The sequence below is a fragment of the Quercus robur genome, chromosome 11 (assembly GCF_932294415.1).
Source record: "Quercus robur chromosome 11, dhQueRobu3.1, whole genome shotgun sequence".
Classification (NCBI taxonomy): domain Eukaryota; kingdom Viridiplantae; phylum Streptophyta; class Magnoliopsida; order Fagales; family Fagaceae; genus Quercus; species Quercus robur.
This window is the reverse complement of record NC_065544.1, coordinates 13901025-13925190: the sequence shown is the minus strand read 5'-3', so window position 1 is coordinate 13925190 and position 24166 is coordinate 13901025. Positions and strand designations below refer to the sequence as shown.

At 33.8% G+C, this 24166-nt stretch overlaps 2 protein-coding genes and 1 pseudogene across 2 annotated transcripts; 1 reads left to right on the top strand and 2 right to left on the bottom strand.

Moving 5' to 3' along the window:
- Positions 1–5818: 5818 nt before the first annotated feature.
- Positions 5819–6593, bottom strand: LOC126706321 (cysteine-rich repeat secretory protein 38-like; annotated as a pseudogene).
- A 540-nt stretch (positions 6594–7133) lies between these two features.
- On the top strand, positions 7134–8072 carry LOC126707130 (cysteine-rich repeat secretory protein 38-like). The gene has a single exon (XM_050406730.1). The coding sequence runs from the start codon at positions 7154–7156 to the stop codon at positions 7880–7882; it is 729 nt and encodes a 242-aa protein (XP_050262687.1). The 5' UTR covers positions 7134–7153; the 3' UTR covers positions 7883–8072.
- Positions 8073–22391: 14319 nt separating this feature from the next.
- Positions 22392–23332, bottom strand: LOC126706910 (cysteine-rich repeat secretory protein 38-like). The gene has a single exon (XM_050406486.1). The coding sequence runs from the start codon at positions 23304–23306 to the stop codon at positions 22578–22580; it is 729 nt and encodes a 242-aa protein (XP_050262443.1). The 5' UTR covers positions 23307–23332; the 3' UTR covers positions 22392–22577.
- Positions 23333–24166: the final 834 nt, after the last annotated feature.

Sequence of the window (24166 nt, the reverse complement as noted above, 5' to 3'; positions counted from 1 at the left end):
CCAAAAAAAATCAACGACCGGTCTGAGCTTCCATCAGTCTCTGATATTCTGACAGCAAGGTTAAAGCACCAAGTTCTACTTGATAAATGATTGATTTAATGTATTGATAAATAATTATTTGTGTCTTTCCCTTCGTTAATATTTAATGGACACTAATTTTAATTTTTCATTTCTTCTAATTTTTTTTATAAATATTTCATTAATTTAGTGTTGAATCTTATCATATTTTCATTATTGATTATTTATTATTATTATTTTTTTGGGTTTATAGGCCCCACAAAGCTGAAATTCTGGATCTGCCATTGGTCAAACAGGTTCATGAAAATTCAGTTGGACTATTCCAAGAACCCATATAGGAAATCTATCACCAAACAGCTCCCTTCTCAAATCAAAATCCTATTTCTCAACGTGTGTATTCCATTTTAATTTTCACCGACGATAATTTAATTTGTCAGACAATCCCTTTCTATTCCTTATAACATAAATCTATTCCTTCTAACATAACACACGTTTTTATTTTTATTTTTTTTCTTAGAGGCAGACACTGATCTAATATAATTGATGAATAATTAAGTTGAAGGGATATTTATTCTCCTATCATATGAAGCTAATTAAATTTTGATGAATTGTGACAAGAAAGGATGAAGCAATTGGTACTCTAAATACATAGAGCTGCAAAATACTATCTTCAACCATTTCGATTCCACTGATATCAGCATGATCGAAGATCGCATTATTTTGGCGAAATTTAGCTTCTTTTTTTTTTTTAGAAAAAAAGAAGAAGACTATTATAACAAACCATTCTATCAATGGCAGAATAGTTTGTTGCCATGACTTATATACGCTCCGCGCGCGTAATTTCTTGGGTGATTAAGCGTATATGCCTAGAATCTTTACGAATAATCATATGTTCTAGATAAGACCTTGACTTGTTTGCTCTCATGTGCTAGATAAGACCTTAAATTTTATTTTGTGGTTTGGATTTACAAATCAAGATTTTAATCACAAAAAAAAAGAAAAAAGAAAAAAGAAGAAGCAAGATTTGCATTGTCTGTAAAGCTGTTTCATGGACTGAGCTATTTTAGAAGATGCCAAGAGTTTTGTAGTTTAAATGACATCTCTTAATATTTTTAATAAAAATATCTAAGGTTCAATTCTCTATTCTGTCCCCATTGTAACCAGCTAATTGTAAAAAAATGTTGGCATTAACATGTACGTTAGAAGACAAGGAAACAATACTGCATATCTATTAGCTTTTAGCTTTGAGAAAATTGATGAATACAACTTTGCCATAATTTTGATGTGTTTGACTGAAGAAATAAAGTGGTAGATTCATATGAAGGTGATGAGTGGTTACTCATTATTTATCACATCAAAATTATGACAAAAGTTTTGACACAAAATTGTGATCGAGAAGAAAATCTTAGTCAATTTATTAGCTAGACATAGCATGTGCTGGATGGAGAATGCTCCAGACTTTTAACAATAATGTATTGATTCAGATGCAATGATGGAATAAAATACAAAACCCTTTCATTTTTTTCATTTTTAAATCTGTTGGCCGAGTATATGTTTTTTAAAGAGAAAAACATGGTCAGAGTATAAATGATTCTTCCCCACCTCCACCAGAAAATATGTTAGTGCATATATATATATATATATATATATATATGTTTTCAAGGCCATATTAGCACAAGTGGTTAGTACTCTCACTGTTGCAATCAGCATACGCCACTTGTTGCAGCTTGAAAAAAGGACTAAGCATCCAAGCAAGCAACCTGTTAAATTAGTGAGGCGGTATGTTAGTGCAGTTAACAATCGGTTGTAAATTATTGCAACAAAGTTCGGTTCCTTTCATTTTATCTTCTTTCTTAGACTGTAAATATATTATTAAAGATATATTAGCTCAAGTACAATGTGGGTACCTAAGGCATGCTTAGGCATGTATGGCAACGTCCTAGGCATGCAAGCAACGTCTTTGGCCGTTCTCGGCATGCTTTGCAACGTCCTTGGCCGACCTCGGCATGCTTGCAAAGTCCTAGTCGTCCCACATCGAATAGAAACCCCCAACTTTCTACCTTATAAGCTTTCAAGTGAAGGAGTAGTGTACCACTAGGACTTTGCAAGCATGCCGAGGTCGGTCAAGAACGTTGCCAAGCATGCTGAGGACGTTGCCAAGCATGCCGAGGACGTTGCAAAGCATGCTGAGGATGGCCAAGGACGTTGCCATGCATGCCTAAGCATGCCTTAGGTACCCACATACAATTTTTTTATATGTGCAAGTCAAGTCTTCTACTTTTACTAGAAGTCTATTAAACATAATCAATGTATTGTTAATCTAAAGTTTAGCTTACTATATATATATATATATATATATATACCATGTTATGGTTCATTGTAACACATGATTTGTACTATACTCTCATATATTAAATGTGTAGCTCTTAAGGATTTCCTTTGTGGACATAAGCTATTAGGTTGAATTACAAACCTTTAGTTTCTTGTGTTCTATACTTTATGAATCTTTGTGTTCTTGTGTTCTATACTTTATGATTCAACTTCCTCTTCTATTTTAGCATACTCAACAAGGTGTATTAATGCTAATATATATATATATATATAGCCAAAGATCATGAAAAAAAAATTCAATTGGATTCTCAATTTTATGCCACGTGTCCCATTTAATTTTTAAGTTTGTACCAAGTGAATTATTAAGTGTAAAAATTGAAGATTCCAAATCCAATTCAAATCTAAATTAGATTTCTATTAGAGGCCAATTTTCCGCCACTTGTCCATATAAGTTTTTAATTTTTGTAGCAAATGAATTATTGGGTATATAAAAACCGAAATGTCTAAAACTAATTAAATTCTAGTGTGTGTGTGTGGGTATATATATATATATATATATATATATATAATTTTAAAAAGTGTAAACTAATACCATGTATAATTTGAACCCGTATAATTATAATTATTTTTAATTGTACTCGTGTATATACATGGAGCTATACACTAGTATTAATATGAACAAACGCAAGCTATATAATTAATTGATGATAATAGTACAACTCCTCCCCCCCCCCCGGTCCAAAATTTAGTTTCTCTTTGATATTCACTTTGCTTTTTCCTTTGAGATCTCTCTCTATTCTTCATGACTCCATCTTATAGATGTTAGAATATTCATGTGTGAGTGGTGGTTAGTTAAGTAGTGAAATTTCACATTAGATATTAAGAAAAAGAGTGCAAAATATCCCACTTTTCTCCATCTTTTAACTCATTTCTATTATTTATATTTGGTGATCTTTAATTTCTAAATCCATGGCATTTTCACAATCAATCTTGTTAGGTTCTAAATATTTAGGAATAAATGTTGATGTTCTAATTTTATGTACATTGGCAAACTGAGAACAAAAACATGTCTAGTTTAATTGTTAGACATTACTTATATAGGTTCAAGTCAATATTCAAGAATAGTCAAGTTCCAGAAAGAAGAATTCAGGTTCTGCAAGGCTCGATAGATCAAAAGAAAGGCTCAACCAATCGAAGATCATTTTCTACAGATTTTAAATCAGGCCCAACGCTCGCGAAAATGTTTAGGGTTTATGTCCAATACTACTAGGTATAAAAGGAAAACCCTAAATATGTTTTAGAAGTTCTTGGAAGTCTTGTGAGTTACTCTTGTGAGATTTGTGAGGTTTCTGTAGCCTTTTAACTCAACAAACATCTACTAGAAAGAAGATTTGTATTCAAGAATTGGTGGATTAAGTTGCTGCATACAAAATCATACATAGCTGATGATTTAAAACTTTGAGTGGGATCTTAGAGTTACAAACCGGGTGTTTATGTTCAACAAATTCAAAGAGAAGAGTTCATGGATTCGGAGCTACACATGGTTGTGTGAGTAAGTATTGTAAGACGTAGCTTTAGATTTACGGTTTAAATCTATTATAAAACTTCCATTTTATCATTGTGAATTTGTTGCCTTGAGGATAGATTAGGTTAAATCCTCCCTAAGTTTTTTACCTTGAAACTGTTGGTTTCATTGCTTTTCCTAGGTAATTATATCGCTTGTCTTTTTTTACCTTTCTGCACAATGTGATATGATTATATGTGTTTAACCTAAATCTGCATAATAAACCCAAGTATCAACTTTAGTTAATTAATTAGGTTAAACAATCTGAGTGTACATGGGTCTAAACAAAACGGAAAAAATCTTGTGTTGGAATACCAAAAGCTATTTCGCACAACAAATTGGTATTAGAGCTTCTGCTATTACAACAAACAAGCTCAAATACCATATGTTATGCTATAACCTTACCAATAGAATGTTCTTTATTTGATGATGGGTGGAGCAAACATGAGTCTTCCTTGTACAATTATGAGAGTTACCAATATGCATAATTACCTTGACTCACCAATCACAACTAGTAGAGAACCTTTACTTAACCATGGATAGAGTTGACATGATAGTTTTTCTAGTTCTATATGGTTGTACCTACTAACAAACACTTACCCATCAAGCCATTGACCCTGATACCATTTTTTTGTAATAACTGAAGCTTGATACCAGTTGTAGTAGGAAATGGCTTTCAAATAGCACTCACACATTAGATGATTATGAAAATATTATGACTTTAGAAAGATCACCAAACTAAATAATAGAAAAGAACCCAAAAGAAACATAGACAACCACACACAAAAGAGAGAGGATTAAGGATTTATGTGGTTCGACCTTTTGCCAATGTTCACAAGCAATGATAAGGATAAAATTTCACTAACAAATACGAGATACAAAACTGGCGTAAAGACACTCTCACAAGACCCAAACTCAATACACCTAAATAGTTTTCTCTCACAAATAACAAACACTAGAGAAATTTCTTATTTCTTTAACCTATTTGCTACATTGACCTCCTTTAGAAAACAAAGAATAAAATCGAACACTTTGGTTGCGATCCTTGACTATGTAGAACAAATCCAAAAAACTAGGTAGCGAACATTGGCTTTCAAAAAAAAAAAAAAAAATCCACTAGTTGATAATCCTGGCTTTGAAGAACCTTGGTGCTCCGCTCCACTAACACCCATTCGCGAGTCACACTTTATAGTTTCATCTTGTTCACCTCAACAAGAAACTATAGTTAATGTAGCGAAGGAAACAACTGTCAAAATAAATTATTAAGGGAAAGGAAAGATAAAAGCATTGTGGTTAGTGCTGTTAGACATATTATGGTCCAAGTGGTTCAATCCAATTGTAGGCCAATTTTCTTGTAGAATAAGCAAATTAACATTGGGTTAGTCTATAATTAACCTAAGATTAGTCTCGGGTTTTCTAGCATCTAAATTCTACATGGAATTCATTTTAAACAAGAGCTTAATGTCAAATATCTAGCTGCCCAGGACTTTCATTATGGATGTATATAGGCATTAAGCTGAACCACATAAATCTCCATGTTTGCTCTCTCTTATATGCTTATGCTCATCACTCAATCACCAACAATTTTAGCAAGTGCAATTGTGTTGAAAATCGCAACCAGGTGGATTGAGATTTTTGGTGCTCCTAGATAGTATCACATAATGAAGGATCAATGAACAATTAATACATAGGATTTTTGGTGTTCTTCGATAGTATATCACACAATGGAGGCTCAACTAACAATATTACTTACCCCTCTAAATCGGGTGACTTACAAATGGAATCACCACTTCATTTATCGAACGGCAAAAATAAATTCAATTTATTGAAAATGAATTTTATAATTACATTCGTCCAATGAAAAATAAAGAACTACAAAGAATTATTCCTTAATTTCTCTCTAAAAGTAAGAATCATAAACAAGCTCCTGAATCCAATATTAAGAACTGAGAAATGGGTAAATCTCATATCTTATGTTGCAACTCCCACCAACAACTCTCCCTCCTTTCCCATCACAACAACTAGGAAGTTGACTAATTGCATCATCAAGACACTGAAAACATTCAATGGTAGAAAGGTCCCATGTGCATTGAGCCAAGCCATAGAGTTTGGTTGATTCTCTCAGCTTTAGCTCTCCAACTGCATACTTTTTTGTGGTGAAAGACGCGTCCTTGGCTAGTTGGCTCAACAACACCCTAGTCTTTTGGTTAAATATGGTGGGGTTACTCACATTTTGCACATTCAACCAGGAGAACCAGTTTTCATTATCAATTTGACCCAAGAAATCCTTGTTTGAGTACTTCAGAAGACAATTATCATACCATATAACTGCACCGGCCGTTATCATACGGGCAAAGTTTGTGAATTTCATTGCTAGCCTCATTTACACACGTCTTGCAGTCTGTGGCTGTAGCGTCCACGACAAAGAGCAAGCCCATAAGTTTGGTATGGGTACCAACCTACGGAACCAAGACCAAAACCAAGGGAAGGGGTTTGGTAATTAAGATTACCCAAGAGCTTTATTGGGTTTGATTCATATTGGTCATTGGTGGTGAAGTTCCCAGAGCTTGAACAAATATTGTAGAGAGGGCTGGCTCCAAAAATGGTTTGGAGATAGAGAGCAAAGGTTAGAAGGTAGATGAACAAGGTGAACTGTGAGGAAGACATTTTCAGAAGAAATTGAGAGGATGATGGATTTAAGTTATGGACCATGATGCACTTCTTTATATTAAATATCAGCTTCATTCTGATTGGAAAATTTAAAAGGGACTGATTATTTCTTCCTTGTTATTTTTCAAGTTGACACGAAGTTGTCAATGTAGGCTGCGTTTTTAAAATCAATTTCATGCTCTTTAGAAGGACACCGCACTTACTTAAATTAACTAGTGAAATTTTCTTTCAAACCTTCCTCAAAATTAATGTTTAACCTTAGAGTATTGAGATTCATCATTACGACGTCTAATAGAAATCGGTCAAAATGAAGTACTAAGTTTCGTAGCAATCCAATATATTCTTAGGGTTGACGAAGTGCACCTTCAACTTTCTGGATAATTAGTTTATTTTGAGTGCATTTTGAGCTTCCGCACTTTTGACTTTTACAATTAACGCAGCAAATTTTGACAATTTCTTGTCAACTTGAACAGTAGTAAGAAGAAATAGTAAGCACGAGATTTACTATAAATAACAGCTGCATGGACCAAAGTTTAAACCCATCAATCATCCTCTCATTTCCTTTTGACAATGTCTTCCTCACACTTCACCTTCTCCATCTACTTTTTTACCTTTGCTCTCTTTCTCCAAACCATTTTTGGAGCTAGCCCTCTCTTCCATTTCTGTTCAAGCTCTGAGAACTTCACCACCAATGACCCTTATGAATCAAACCTAAAAAAGCTCTTGGGTAACCTTTACTATCAAACCCCTCTCCTGGGCTTTGGTCTTGGTTCAGTGGGTTCATATCCATACCAAACTAATGGACTTGCTCTTTGTCGTGGTGATGTTGCAACCACAGACTGCAAGACTTGTGTCAATGAGGCTAGCAATGAAATTCACAAACTTTGCCCATACAATAAAGGTGCCATTATATGGTACGACAATTGTCTTGTGAAGTACTTGAACAAGGATTTCTTTGGCCAAATTGATAATCAAAACAAGTTCTACATGTGGAACTTGAGAAATGTTAGCGATCCGACAAAATTTAACGAAAAGACAAGAAAGTTGTTGAGCCTCCTAGCCAAAGAAGCATCTGTTACTCCAAAACTGTATGCAGTTGGAGAGCTAGTACTTGGAGAATCAAAGAAGCTTTATGGTTTGGCCCAATGCACTAGGGATCTTTCTAACAGTGACTGCTTCAAGTGTCTTGATGGTGTAATTGGTGAACTTCCCCGATGTTGTAATGGGAAAGAAGGAGGAAGAGTTGTTGGTGGGAGTTGTAACATAAGATATGAGATTTACCCATTTGTCAATTCTTAGATTATGTATGTCCTAGGGTTTAGAACTACGTACCCATATGTCGTAACATAAAATAAAGTGTTTGTAGAAACACCCTTATGATGATTCTCCATTTTGGAAGAATGCAGAAATAGAACCTACTTTGTATTTGTTGGATGTTTCAACTTTCAACCATCCTCATATGTTGTTAAATAAATTTTCTTTTTATGACTGTTATGGATAAATGACAAATTTTGCATCCTTGAATGGACAAATAGGGTGGATGACTTCAAAAAACTCAACAAAAAGTCCAATACTGCAATAAATTTTAAACAAATTTTACAATTATTGAGGTGGCATTGGTATGAAAGAAAAGTGATGTTAGTAATGGTCTTACGTGAAAATGATGTATACATTAATCACAGTTTATTACCTCAATAATTGTAAAATTTATTGTATTTGTAACATTGCTATTTTTTTTTTTTTTTTTTAGAATATCATTGCTGTAAAATAAAACCATAACTATATAAAAATTTTAAATGATTTAACTTATCTCTAGTACTTTTATTTATTAGAGATAATACATGCATAACATATGTCATAAAATGATCATGTGTCAATCTCGTGTCTTGTCTAATACACAGGAGCACTAAAAAGAATTCTTACCCATTTTAAAACAATAATGTAGTACTACATTTCTTGGTTGCCAATTTCTTATGTGGTAAAAAATAAAATAACAATAACAATTATAATAATGAAAGAGAGAGAGAGAAGGCTGCTAACTGCTCTATATTAATTGTGTGTATATATATATATATATATATATATATATTTTTATCCTACTTCTCTTCTAATACATCTCTTGTGTAATAATTAACAAGAAATTTTTTTAGTTAAACTCTAGTACTTTTATTTATTATTGGAGATAATACGAGTATAACATATGTCATAAAATGATCATGTGTCAATCTCGTATACTGTCCAATATAGAGGAGCGCTAAAAAAAATTCTTACCCATTTTAAAACAATAATGTAGTACTACATTTCCTGGTTGCCAATTTCTATTGTGGCAAAAAATAAAATAACAATAACAATTATAATAATTAAAATAAAAGAGAAAGAGAGAGAAGGCTGCTAACTGCTCTATATTAATTGTGTATATATATATATATATATATACATATTTTTATCCTACTCTTCTAATACATCTCTTGTGTAATAATTACAAGAAGAATTTTTAGTTAAACTAACTCTCACATAATTATGTATCTCTTTTTGCTAGTAGTGTCATTTTTGTTTATGTTTCTTTTTTTTTTTTTGTGACAAAGCTACTCAAATCCCAAGTAGCGATCGATGAGACAATACGTCTCTGTTTGAGATCTGCTTATTTTACTGAAACTAAAATTTTTTTACTGTAAATAAAAGTAAAAGTTAGCTGAAATAATACAATGGGACCCATAAATAATATCAAAAAGTGCAATAGGACTCATAAATAGTAACAAAAATAAATTTAATAGTAAAATAAGCTAGTTTTTTAATTTGTGCCAAACGCACACTACATACTATTCCTCCTCTTTTTATATAAAAAATAAATAAAAAATTTGTGAAACAACAATGTGTCATTGGATTTTTAGTGTGGCAGAATGAAAAAATTTGAGAGAGAGAGAGAGAGAGGGAGAGAGAATCAGAAAAAACAAATCCTTTTTTTTTAAGGTCAAACACTCAAACCATAACCTTTTCTTTTTCTTTTTCTTTTTTTAATTATGGTCAAACCATGCATAACTGGTAGACGAAAACCAAGAAACTGGATTAGAAAAAAACAAATTTATTATCTTTTTCTAGAACATGTGACAAAACAAAACAAGGTGATGATTATATATATAAAATTATAAATGCAAAATCGCCTAAGAAATTATCGTGCCGTAGCACCAAACATTCAACTTTTTACATTGAACAGATGTAATCACGGCAAGTTGGATGGTTCGCTGTAATAGTTGCTTTTCCCTTTTATGTAGGCCAAAAAAAAAAAACAAAAAAAAACTACCAAAATAATGTGATCTGGGGTAGAGCTTAAATCAATGGAACTGTAATAGTTGAACTGTTAAACCTGGGTTGCACAGATGCAGTGTCAGAGGAGCTGCACCCGCGTCTGACGTGGCGCAAAGCGCGAGGGATGCCGCTACTCGCGTGTCGGGCTGAGTCCTACCACGTTTTTTTTTTTTTTTTTTTTTTTTTTTTTTTTTTTTTTTTTTTTTTCACGACTTGCGCCGTCGTGGCTGAGACTGAGCCCGATTCATGCTGAATCGGTCTGATTCGCGTTGACTTGGGCCGTATTGGCTGTATTGGCTGAAACCGGCGAAACTGTCGAAATGGCCGATTCAGGCCGAAATTCAAAAAAAAAAAAAAAAAAGGTGCAAAACACACCGTTTGAACTTAATAACAAACCCTAAACCTCTCTCACACATTCTCAGTTTCTCACTTCATCCAAACACCAAAATTTAAGCTCTCTCTCACTCCGTCACTCGTCTCTCTGTGCTCTCTACAGTATGCTCACTTTGCCTTCACTCTTTGCCTCTCCATCTCTACCTCTCCGTCTCTACTCTCTGTCTCTGCTCTCTGTCTCCCCTGTGAGACACTCTCTCACATGCATTCTCAACTCAGGTATTGATATAAAGCATTCTCAACTCACGCACTCTCTCACATGTTGGTGTTTGATTTTCTTGTTGATTATCTTTTAGTTTGTTTTAGTTTCAAATTTGTGAGTTGTATTCTAATTTCTGAACATCATGGAATGTTTCAGTTTCAATCTTGTGAGTTGTATTTAATTTATGAACATCATGTTTTAGTTATTATCTACTATTGTTCCTTAAATTTGGTATATGTTTATATAATGTGTAAAAGTATGCTTAGCAATATATTAAAAATATAAATAAAAATATTTTTAATAATTTTTTAATTGTCGAGTCCTGCCACACCGGCACCCACCTTTTTCAAAAATTGCCGAATCCCGCACCTATACCCGAGTCTTGAAACGCATCTGTGCTTCACAGTGTTAAAACCACCTTGTGAGAATGTATGCAGCACTATTTGCAGCTCTAATATCCTGTGTTGTTGAGATTGGTAAAATAGAAAAAAAAAATGATTTACTTTTTTAAGATTAGTGTTACATTAATCTATAAAATTCAAGTTCTAAAATTTACCGTATTCTTAGTATCATTATTCTTTTATTATTGATGTGCCCAATCAAATGACGCATCAACATCAAAATTGGCCTATGCACTAAAGTGGAGCAGTTTACAACATTTAAGGATTTGATTTTTATTTCTTAAACTCTAAAGACCAAATTAGAAAACAAAGAAAATTTTAAACAATAAACTGGTATTATTCACATGAAACCCTCATATTAATTAGGAATTATATGTAAATTAAAAATATATATGTATATATATTAATTATTTTAAATTACATCGAGTAATACACATCATGTAAGCCTAATATATATATATATATATATATTATAAACAAAAACCCAAAGGTTCTTATTGATTATAAAATAATTTAAAATAAATAAAGAAATTCCTTATAAATATTTTAAAACTAATGAAAAAATTGACTTTTAATCGAAACAATATTCACTTCTAGATATTTAAAACTTTTCAAACAGGATTTCAATTAAAGTAAACTATGTTAATAATTATAATGTACCTATAATAAGTGATAGAGCAAAATTATGTCATAAAACTTATAATACTTACATTTAGCACACATGTGAACACTTTCTTTGGTTGTTGCAAATGGTATCGGAGCCAATTGGTAATCTCATGTGACTCAAGAGTATTACAACACAACTTGAACTTTGATGGGGACAAATGAAATTTATGTGAGAGGGATTGTGCCATCCTGATTATGTAAATTTGATTGAAGAAGAGTATTCACATTAATCTGTGTATAATATAGGAAAAAAAAGGTGTAGAATTCACATAATTTTGCCTAAAAATTACTAACATCAGTTTGTTTATAATTGGGTAAATTTATAAGTTTGCTACGGTAACCATAGAAATTTACTTTGACACTGTTCATTTTGTATTTAGTTATTTATTCTTTCTTTACTTATCTCAAGAATAAAAGAATTGAGTGGATGATGGTTGTTGTGTGTGAAAAAAGAGAAACAATTCAAAATTTTTTTTAAAAAAAATGATATTTTAATAAAATGTACTGTAAAATAAAAAATCTGATGTGGAGTGTTTTGAAAAGTAAGTAAGTAATATAAAAAAAAAAAAAAGTAGGTTCTTTTGCTAAAATAAATAGGAATTTTTGTATGAGCAGGTACAAATACTCAGTATGTTTTGTGCGAACGTGTGTGTGAAGCCCACATTAGGTGTCTACAAGGTCAAATTGGAATATATAAGTAATTACAAGGAGGCCCACATGACATTAAGTAGTAGATTAAAATAATGAAAATATTTTAAAATTTTAAAGAATCATGGTTATAAAACTTTATCAAAAATTAGTATTTTTAAACTATGTTAATTATTTTAATGTACATTTAGTGTATCACATGACATAGGAGAAACAATTGGGAAAATTAATTAAAAAAAATAAAGGAGAGGGTGTCCACTTAGCATGACCGCATGTAAGGACACAATTTGTAATGACCTCGTAATGATATTGGGTTTGTACGTTTAAGGGCCCAAACAATATAATTTGTAGAGCGTGGGCTTGAAAGGCTAGGTCTGGGTCACCGAACAGCGGTGAGCTATGGTTTCTATGGAAATTTACATGAAGGTGAACCTGACGTGTTTAATAAGACCTTCTTCTGATGCGACATGAGTGGTTCCGGTCTTTAGACCTCGTCCGAGGAGCTTAGTGTTCTTATTATACTCTTCTTTTTTAGACTTCATGGTCTGGGAGACGACCCCCTTTTCAATTGGTTCTTTTTCCCTTTTATACTAACATTTACCCTCCTTCCAGTGTCCACGTGTAAGCTCCACTTTCTGAGGTTGAGACTTGTCCTATCAGCCCATACCTAGAGTGGTTGGGAGTGGTTGTAAAAGTTGAATAGCATGGTGAAAAGCATGGACCTGTCAGACGCAAAGTTCTTTACTGCAGTATTGGCAGCTTTTTCACTTGGCCTGCTCTTGCACTGAGCTCGTCCTTTCCTTTAGGGGCTTTATGGGGTGTCGAGCATAAGATCGTCCTCGGCCATACCCTTAGACTTTTTTTGGACTTTCACTATGCGTCTTCGACAATAGTTCTTCTCGGCTCAGGCCTTGGGCCCTAATGTAAAGTGGGCCGGAGTCACAAATTCTCTAGCCCCACAATAGCCCCTTAAAATCCTTCTGCCCGACCTTTTGGTTGGGGAGGAGGGTTTTGGTGATGTCGGGCCTACATCATGGCTTGCCCAGCTCTGCCCTTCATTAATGTCGGTGTCTCTTCGTTGCTTGGGAGGTGCGCCGGATTATGAGACATTCCTTTAGATTTTCTCACGCGGCGTCCTCACCGTTTCAGTACTCGAGGCGCATCTTTAATATGTCCCTTTCACGAGGCCACCCAAATCCTATGGTTGTAGACGGTGTTGGGAGTTGAGTAGAAACTGTCTCGTCTATAGCACTTCTTGGAAATCTGCGTAGATTAAATGCTGCCAACTTGCCCTCCATATAAGAAGCAGGGTAGGTGGTCACTCCCTTTACGTACAGATCCTTCAGTCCTTTCAAATTCTTAATCCTTCAGCTGTGCTCAAAGTTTTCATCGCCAGTGCAATTAAACCTTAGAGAGTGATATGTTTGAGGCACGAGTGGGGGTGAAGGAACCACACCCACTCCAGAGGCACTGGGTCCTTCCGAGACTCAAGATGGCGAGGTCAGGACAGGGGAGACAGAGACTCAAGACAGTTCTCCGCTTTCACAAGGTGGGAGCGATGCCTCCACCTCTTTCAGTCAAAATCCGAAGTAGGTGCTGGTCGCGTCAGATTTTTGGTGCGACAGCAGTAGGGTTTCTCGTCGTCAGTACCATCCGCTCTCTCTCGAGCGATGCTGATATGACACCTGCGTGTTAGGAGTCAGAGCTGATGTGGGGATTAAGCATCCCTGCTTCTTCCTCTCTTCCTTCACTGGTGCCTCTTTCTGCCTCCGCTTCTTCTTCTTTCCCATCACCGGGGCTACCCTGGTGTTTCTACTTCTTCTTCTGCTTCTTCTTCTCTTCCATCAGCGGGGCCATCCTGTCATGCATAGTCTCTACCAGAGCAGAGTTTTGAAGAATTTATCTCTTGTATCTTTTTCTTTTTGTTTCTGTATTTAGCTCTTGGTATAGGCTTACTTAAGCCCTTCATTGTACGCTGTACTATTTCTTTGTCTTAATGAAAGATGATTCTGTTTTATTCTACATATTCTTTCTTTTCTGCAGTAATTACTTTGTGAATGGATGTATTTCATATGTGTATTTTTTGAATGATACTTAGGGAAGAAACCCTTGTAACAAAAAGCTATTATTTTGAACTTATTGAGACTGTCAAGCATAATAATACCAACCTACAGTAGATTAAACATACGAGACTAACCGTGATAACAGCTGAATGTCCTGTATTGCGCGTGAGGCAGTCATCCGAGAATGAGTAACCTAAAATAAACCATCCGAGAGAGTTGCCAAATACTAGGGGGTTTGGCCGCGTTCTTGGTAACAAATGACCTTAATCATTTTTAGCATCTGGTCCGAGGACCGAGGCATGGCTATACCGAGCCTAAACACTCGTTTGCGTTAGTTCCCTTAAAATTGAGGATCCAAGGATAGACCGGGACTTCCATTCGGTCCAAGACTTAACCCAATTTTTAATGGGTAATCTCTCCATGGGTCAGAGTCCAAGGACCATACAATGCCCTAGTTCGGTCCAAAACTGGCAATCTTTCTTTTAAGTAGTTGGTTTCCCCATAAGCTTGAGTCCGAGGACTATACAATGCCTTGGTTCTGTCCAAAACTCGTAATCTTTCTTTTAAGTAGTTGGTTTCCCCATAGGCTTGAGTTCGAGGACCATACAATGCCTTGGTTCTATCTAAAACTCGTAATCTGTCTTTTTAAGTAGTTGGTTTCCCCATAAGCTTGAGTCTGAGGACCATACAATGCCTGAGGACCATACAATGCCTTGGTTCTGTCCAAAACTCGTAATCTGTCTTTTAAGTAGTTGGTTTCCCCATAGGCTTGAGTCTGAGGACCATACAATGTTTTGGTTCTGTCCAAAACTCGTAATCTTTCTTTTAAGTAGTTGGTTTCTCCATAGGCTTGAGTCCGAGGACCATACAATGCCTTAGTTCTATCCAAAACTCGTAATCTGTCTTTTTAAGTAGTTGGTTTCCCCATAGGCTTGAGTCCGAGGACTGTACAATGCATTGGTTCTGTTCAAAACTCGTAATCTGTCTTTTTAAGTAGTTGGTTCCCCTATAGGCTTGAGCCCGAGGACCATATAATGCCTTGGTTCTGTTCAAAATTCGTAATCTTTCTTTTAAGTAGTTGGTTTCTCTATAGGCTTGAGTCCGAGGACCATACAATGCCTTGGTTCTGTCCAACACTCGTAATCTTTCTTTTAAGTAGTTGGTTTCCCCATAGGCTTGAGTTCGAGAACCATACAATGCCTTGATTCTGTCCAAAACTTGTAATCTTTCTTTTTAGTAGTTGGTTTCCCTATATGCTTGAGTCCGAGGACCATACAATGCCTTGGTTTTGTCCAAAACTCGTAATCTGTCTTTTTAAGTAGTTGGTTTCCCCATAGGCTTGAGTCCGAGGACCATACAATGCCTTGGTTCTGTCCAAAACTCGTAATCTGTCTTTTTAAGTAGTTGGTTTCTCCATAGGCTTGAGTTCGAGAACCATACAATGCCTTGATTCTGTCCAAAACTCGTAAACTTTCTTTTAAGTAGTTGGTTTCCTCATAGGCTTGAGTCTGAGGACCATACAATGCCTTGGTTCTGTCCAAAACTCGTAATCTGTCTTTTTAAGTAGTTGGTTGTCCCATAGGCTTGAGTCTGAGGACCATACAATGCCTTGGTTCTGTCCAAAACTCGTAATCTGTCTTTTTAAGTAGTTGGTTTCCCCATAAGCTTGAGTCCGAGGACCATACAATGCCTTGGTTTTGTTCAAAACTCGTAATCTTTCTTTTAAGTAGTGAGGATTAGCCCCTCAGCCAAGGCATGGGTCGTCGAACTGATGGTCGAATCCCCTAGAACTGCCCTTGTTGCTGGTGCGTTGAAGCAAAGCCCCTAGTAGGACTTTAAATTAGGGAAACAACACCAGGTCGCTGTAAGTAATGGAGGGGCTTTCGCATGCCCTGGGTTGACAGAAGTTCGACCCACCGTCTGTGCCATCGCACAAGCCTTCCCCACAGACGGCGCCAATTGTAAGGACACAATTTGTAACGACCCCGTAATGATATTGGGTTCGTACGTTTAAGGGCCCAAACAATATAATTTGTAGAGTGTGGGCTTGAAAGGCTGGGCCTGGGTCACCGAACAGCGGTGAGCTATGGTTTCTATGGAAATTTACATGAAGGTGAACCTGATGTGTCTAATAAGACCTTCTTCTGATGCGACATGAGTGGTTCCAGTCTTTAGACCTCGTCCGAGGAGCTTAGTGTTCTTATTATACTCTTTTTTTTTTAGACTTCATGGTCTGGGAGACGACCCCCTTTTCAATTGGTTCTTTTTCCATTTTATACTAACATTTACCCTCCTTCCACTGTCCATGTGTAAGCTCCACTTTCTGGGGTTGAGACTTGTCCTATCAGCCCATACCTAGAGTGGTTGGGGGTGGTTGTAAAAGCTGAATAGCATGGTGAAGAGCATTGACCTGTCAGACACAAAGTTCTTTACTGCTGTATTGGTAGCTTTTTCACTTGGCCTGCTCCTGCACTGAGCTCGTCCTTTTCTTTAGGGGCTCTATGGGGTGTCGAGCATAAGATCGTTCTCGGCCATACCCTTAGGCCTTTTTTGGACTTTCACTATACGTCCTCAGCAATAGTTCTCCTCGGCTCAGGCCTTGGGCCCTAATGTAAAGTGGGCCAGGATCACAAATTCTCTCGCCCCACACCGCAAATTATAGGATACAACTTTTATTATATATATTATGATATTATTTAGAGATGAACTCATAGTAAATAATTTTATTGTGAATATTCTGATGATATAATATACTATATAATAAATAAATATAAAATATTATTTTAATGCGATAGTTATAATAGTGGAGAAGGTTGAATCCTAAACATTTTTGTAGAAGACACTAAAAGGTGCTAATTGAAAATTTTTACATTTATGAAACAAAAATCAAACTTTAGACAATATCCTACTGACAAAAGGCAAATTTCTACGTTTCTTTTTTTATTAATTCTTAAATCAATTGGCCTCCCCAACCTTTTATTTATAACATTAATACACGATTTTATCATGATTCATCATTTTCGTAAATAAACTTCTTTTCATATTTAACTGCACATGAACTTTCTAGTTCATAATGTAATAATACAGTATCACACTGCTTCAATAAAAATAAAAATTATTTTTAAGCCCCTCGTTGATTTTACAATGAAATTAATCAACTTATTAAATTAACCAATTATGTGATATTTGTTTAGAATTAACCAATTATGCACTCTCATTTGATTATTAGTTAATTACCACGAGCATGCGTTTACCATAAGGAAAACAGCAATAAAAGAAGTAAACACAAACAAAAGTACAGTGACAAAGTGGAAAATAGATAGAAAATATTTTCAAAGGAAAAACTACTACGAAAATAACCTACCCCAAAAAAGTAATCCACTATATCAAGAAAATTTTACTATCTAGATTAAAACCTTTAATCCTAGATGAACTTACTACATAAACCTATAGTTGTCAAAACTTGAATCGTATCGCAAATCGATTCTTAATTTTTTCGTATCGTGTATTGTATTGTATCGTGTATCATAAGATACAGAAACACTCAATAAAATTTATAAGAAATTATAAATATACATACATAAAGGGTATATTCATTATAAATTTTGAATATATTCAACTAATGACTAATTTATTCGTCATTTATTTAATAATATTTAACAAGCTAACTAAATAAATTAAACTAGCATGTGTTCATAACATATACATTCAAATTACTTAAAGTCAAAAGTGGCAATATATTACAAATGACCCAAAAATAATAATTTATTTTCATCATATTCATCAAATTGCCTAATCAACCCCATCTAAGTCAATGCTATCATCATGTTTATAATTTTGCAAATTTATTTCTTCATTGCCATTCATCATTAACATTTACTATCTCTTCTTGTTCTTTTTATTTTAATAATTTTTTATAAATTTTTTTTGACATTCTAGTTTCTTGGACTTATAATAATAACAATAAAAATTAAAATAAAAAATTATTTTTTTAAATATTAAAGTGAAAGGTAAGTGTGTACTGTGTAGTCCAATTGTAGAAGAGAGGAGAAAAAAAACCTTATGAATATGTTATTTTAGTAGGCTACATTAAGTAAACTAATAATAATTTTGTGTTCAAAACAACTTGTTAGACTCAAATAAGAGTACAAATTTTAATAAAAAAACTCATTTTAAAGCATTTGTCTATATACCATACTATACGTATGATTTTATGATACAATACGATTCATATGATACACGCATTGTATCATACGATTCATGAACATTTATGATATGCCGATACAATACGGAACATTTTACACACGATACGATACGTATCGCGAATCGTACGATACTGACAACTATGTATAAACCTTCTACAGCTCCATAAATTTTAAACTCTTCAATCAATATATGAAAGTTTTCTAGGATGATGCATCCGTGTTCATGATTAGAACCTTCAACCGACTCCAAAAACCTCTTGAAGATTTGAACTCCTCAGCAACACTCAAATGATGATGGCTTTGTAGTTCTTTGATCTCATTAATGAGAAACAACTTGAAAAAATCTCTTCTAAACTCACGGGTACACAAGATGGAAGTTAGAATTCTCTCTCTTATTGGAAATGGGTTTTCTACCTCTCAAACCATACCTATGGAAGTCTTACGTAATAGTCCTTTTGGGCTGAAAGCAATCTAACGACTTTAATTAAAACGCGTTAGTATAATTGATTTTCCAATTTTCAATCAACTGAGTGTCAGTGAAATGACAATCGTGCGGCACTCAGCACTTTGTGGAAATTACAAAGTTATCTTTCATTTGGATTGCATCTTGGACAATTGATATTGTACCTAAGTATTGAAATTTACCAACATCTTAAACCTAACAAAAAATTTTCATTTTCACTCTTAATGTTCCTCTTTATAATACACCAATCGTAATCGACCACAAAATTTTTCTTCCTAAGAAAATAATCTAAATTTGAAAAAAACAAATTAATTAACATGCTAGATATTACTATTGGTGGAATATAAAAGTGGAACACAATGCATAAAATGGAAGACTTTTGTACTTATATATATATATATATATATATATATATATATATATTAAAAAGAGACTCATGCGTGTGGTCACTATCTCCCAAACATTGAAACCCTACTCATGATGTATGGTGTGTGATTGCCTTGAGAAGTAGTGGGGCTTGCCACTATTCAAATCCACAATTTCTAAAATTATAGGTGTGATAGATTATGAGAGCTTCCTACCACTAACGACTCCATTAGGTAGTTAAAAGATTTTTGTATCAAATCCCGTAGAACTTTCACTTTTAATATTCTCATTATTGCATAATATTATTCAGGCTCCTAAGTGCAGTTTTATTTTTAATTTTTTTTTAAATGGATAGTAACTGGATCAAAGTTTAGTTTTTGATTGCCCATTTTTGACTTTTGCAAAAAAAGCAAACCAATTCAACATTTCCATGTCAACTTGAACAGTTAGTAACATGAAAAAGTCAGCCTCCACCAGTAGAAAACTTACTGACACGACCATGTGACAGCTCCGAGACCACAGATTCATTCTTTCTTGGATTCTCCAGCAAGTACAAGCACTCTTGCTTGTGTATCTTTAAGCTTTTATTGCAGCAATTGAGTGATCATCAAGTTCTTGAATCAATTTCTCCTTCTTGATAATCCTAAGTATCTGTGAAGGCAAGTACTTCTAGATCTCACAAAAGATTCACACACACAGCAAAAGGAGCTCATTAAAACGTGGCTAAGGTTTTCCCTTTTATACTTAGGGCAAAACATAAAACCCTACACGTCATATGGGCTTAGGGCTGAGTTGGAAAATTCTGCAGAAAAACGTTCTGCCCAAATTTCGATCGGTCGAGTCTAATTCTCGATCGATCGAGCCAGGCAGAACCATACTATAACTTCTGCAACTCGATTCCAACTTCACATAAAACGCATGCACTTTGAGCAAGTCTAAACAAGACTAAAAACCTGTTTTGATCATGATTTGCCAACAATACAAATTAGAGTTCTAATACATTAGTTCCTGAGTACTTAGAACCTAACAACATCAATGATAAAAGAATGATGATACTAAGAATACGGTAAATTTTAGAACTTGAATTTTATAGATTAATGTAACACTAATCTTAAAAAAGTAAATCATTTTTTTTTTCATTCTACCAATCTCAACAACACAGGATATTAGAGCTGCAAATAGTGCTGCATACATTCTCGCAAGGTGGGTTTAACAGTTCAACTATTACAGTTCCATTGATTTAAGCTCTATCCCAGATCACATTATTTTGGCAGATTTGTTACTTTTTTTTTTTTTTTTTTTTTTGGCCTACATAAAAGGGAAAAGCAACTATTACAGCGAACCATCCAACTTGCCGTGGTTACATCTGTTCAACGTAAAAAGTTGAATGTTTGGTGCTGCGGCACAATTATTTCTTAGGCGATTTTGCATTTATAATTATATATATAATCATCACCTTGTCTTGTTTTGTCACATGTTCTAGAAAAAGATAATAAATTTGTTTTTTTTTCTAATCCAGTTTCTTGGTTTTCGTCTACCAGTTATGCATGGTTTGACCATAATTAAAAAAGGAAAAAGAAAAAGAAAAAGAAAAGGTTATGGTTTGAGTGTTTGACCTTAAAAAAACAACATTTGTTTTTTCTGATTCTCTCTCCCCCTCTCTCTCTCTCTCTCTCTCTCTCTCTCTCTCTAAAATTTTTTCATTCTGCCACACTAAAAATCCAAAGACACACTGTTGTTTCACAAATTTTTATTTATTTTTTATATAAAAAGAGGAGGAATTGTATGTAGTGTGCGTTTGGCACAAATTGAAAAGCCAGCTTATTTTACTATTAAGTTTATTTTTACTATTATTCATGAGTCCTATTGCACTTTTTGATACTATTTATAGGTCCCACTGTACTATTTCAGCTAACTTTTACTTTTATTTATAGTATTTTCAGCAAAAAAATTTTAGTTTCAGTAAAATAAGTAGATTCCAAACAGATACGTATTGTCTCTTCGATCGCTACCTGCGATTTGGGTAGCTCTGTCAAAAAAGAAAAGAAAAGAAATATAAACAAAAATGACACTAATAGCAAAAAGAGATACGTAATTATGTGAGATTTAGTTTAACTAAAAAATTTTCTTGGAATTATTACACAAGAGATCTATTAGAAGAGTCGGATAAGAAAATATATATACACAATTAATATAGAGCAGTTAGTAGCCTTCTCTCTCTTTCCCTTTTATTTTCATTATTATAATCGTTATTGTTATTTTATTTTTTTTCCACAATAGAAATTGGCAACCAAAAATTGTAGTACTACATTATTGTTTTAAAATGGGTAAGAATTTTTTTTAGTGTTCCTTTATATTGGACAGGACACAAGGTTGACACATGATCATTTTATGACATATGTTATACTTGTATTATCTCCAATAATAAATAAAAGTACTAAAGTTTAACTAAAAAAATTTCTTGTTAATTATCACACAAGAGATGTATTAGAGGAGAAGTAGGATAAAAAAAAATATACAGAATTAATATAGAGCAGGTAGTAGCCTTCTTTCTCTCTCTCTCTCTCTCTCATTATTACAATTGTTATTGTTATTTTATTTTTTGCCACATAAGAAATTGGCAACCAAGAACTGTAGTACTACATTATTGTTTTAAAATGGGTAAGAATTCTTTTTAGTGCTCTGTGTATTAGACAAGACATGAGATTGACACATGATCATTTTATGACATATGTTATGCCTGTATTATCTCCAATAAATAAAAGTACTAGAGATAAGTTAAATCATTTAAAATTTTTATAATTATGGTTTAATTTTTCAGCAATGATATTCTAAAAAAAAAAAAAAAAATAGCAATGTTACAAATACAATAAAATTTACAATTATTGAGGTAATAAACTGTGATTAATGTATACATCATTAATTTTCACGTAAGACCACTATTAACATCACTTTTCGTTTATACCAATGCCACCTCAATAATTGTAAAATTTGTTTAAAATTTATTGCAGTATTGGACTTTTTGTTATGTTTTTTGAAGTCATCCACCCTACTTGTCCATTCAAGGATGCAAAATTTGTCATTTATCCATAACAGTCATAAAAAGAAAATTTATTTAACAACATATGAAGATGGTTGAAAGTTGAAACATCCAACAAATACAAAGTAGGTTCTATTTCTGCATTCTTCCAAAATGGAGAATCATCAGAAGGGTGTTTCTACAAACCCTTTATTTTATGTTACGACATATGGGTAGTTCTAAACCCTAGGACATACATAATCTAAGAATTGACAAATGGGTAAATCTCATATCTTATGTTACAACTCCCACCGACAACTCTTCCTCCTTCTTTCCCATCACAACATCGGGGAAGTTCACCAATTACACCATCAAGACACTTGAAGCAGTCACTGTTAGAAAGATCCCTAGTGCATTGGGCCAAACCATAAAGCTTCTTTGATTCTCCAAGCTCTAGCTCTCCAACTGCATACAGTTTTGGAGTAACAGATGCTTCTTTGGCTAGGAGGCTCAACAACTTTCTTGTCTTTTCGTTAAATGTTGTCGGATCGCTAACATTTCTCAAGTTCCACATGTAGAACTTGTTTTGATTATCAATTTGGCCAAAGAAATCCTTGTTCAAGTACTTCACAAGACAATTGTCGTACCATATAATGGCACCTTTATTGTATGGGCAAAGTTTGTGAATTTTATTGCTAGCCTCATTGACACAAGTCTTGCAGTCTGTGGTTGCAACATCACCACGACAAAGAGCAAGTCCATTAGTTTGGTATGGATATGAACCCACTGAACCAAGACCAAAGCCCAGGAGAGGGGTTTGATAGTAAAGGTTACCCAAGAGCTTTTTTAGGTTTGATTCATAAGGGTCATTGGTGGTGAAGTTCTCAGAGCTTGAACAGAAATGGAAGAGAGGGCTCGCTCCAAAAATGGTTTGGAGAAAGAGAGCAAAGGTTAGAAAGTAGATGGAGAAGGTGAAGTGTGAGGAAGACATTGTCAAAAGGAGATGAGAGGATGATTGATGGGTTTAAACTTTGGTCCATGCAGCTGTTATTTATAGTAAATCTCGTGCTTACTATTTCTTCTATACAACTGTTCAAGTTGACAAGAAATTGTCAAAATGTGCTGCGTTAATTGTAAAAGTCAAAGTGCGGAAGCTCAAAATGCGCTCAAAATAAACTAATTATCCAGAAAGTTGAAGGTGCAGTCCGCCGACAGTAATAATATATTGGATTGCTACAAAACTTAGAAGGTGAAAAAGTCAACTAAATATTAAAAAGGATAGTTCTAAAACATTATTACAAAAGCTGTTGTAATTATTAGATTGAAAAAGGCTTAGTTAAGAAAATCACAACTGAGGATATCATGTACGGTAATAATAGATACAATTTATACAAAAGAAGTTGTCAAGCCTAATTGGGTTTTAAGTATTAAAGAACATAATTAAAAGGTAGAATGTACTTTGTCTTATACTTTGATTTTTGTCTCATTTTTAATCTAAAATCTTTATTTTTGTACTTGAAAGTTAATTTAAGAAAATATAAATTTTATAAGGGTTTTTACTAACGTATGCCCTTAGGATATATATTAATAAACCATTTTAAAAAACTTTTTATGTGAAAATTAAAAATTAACTAACTTTTTGACAACTTTTCAAATTTTCAAATAAATTTTCTAAAATGGATGATTAATGTATATTCTAAAAGCATACATGAACCGAACCCATTTTATAATTCCATCTATGATTTATCCGGTGAAAATGACCAAATTTTATGCATGAAAAGTGTATACCTGTTGCAAAATAAATAAATATAGAATTTTACATTAGATTTTGATTGAAGTTTAAAGTTTGTT

Excerpts from the sequence above, each read along its gene's own strand:
- LOC126707130 (XM_050406730.1), top strand. The coding sequence starts at position 7,154 with ATGTCTTCCTCACACTTCACCTTCTCCATCTACTTTTTTACCTTTGCT.
- LOC126706910 (XM_050406486.1), bottom strand. The coding sequence starts at position 23,306 with ATGTCTTCCTCACACTTCACCTTCTCCATCTACTTTCTAACCTTTGCT.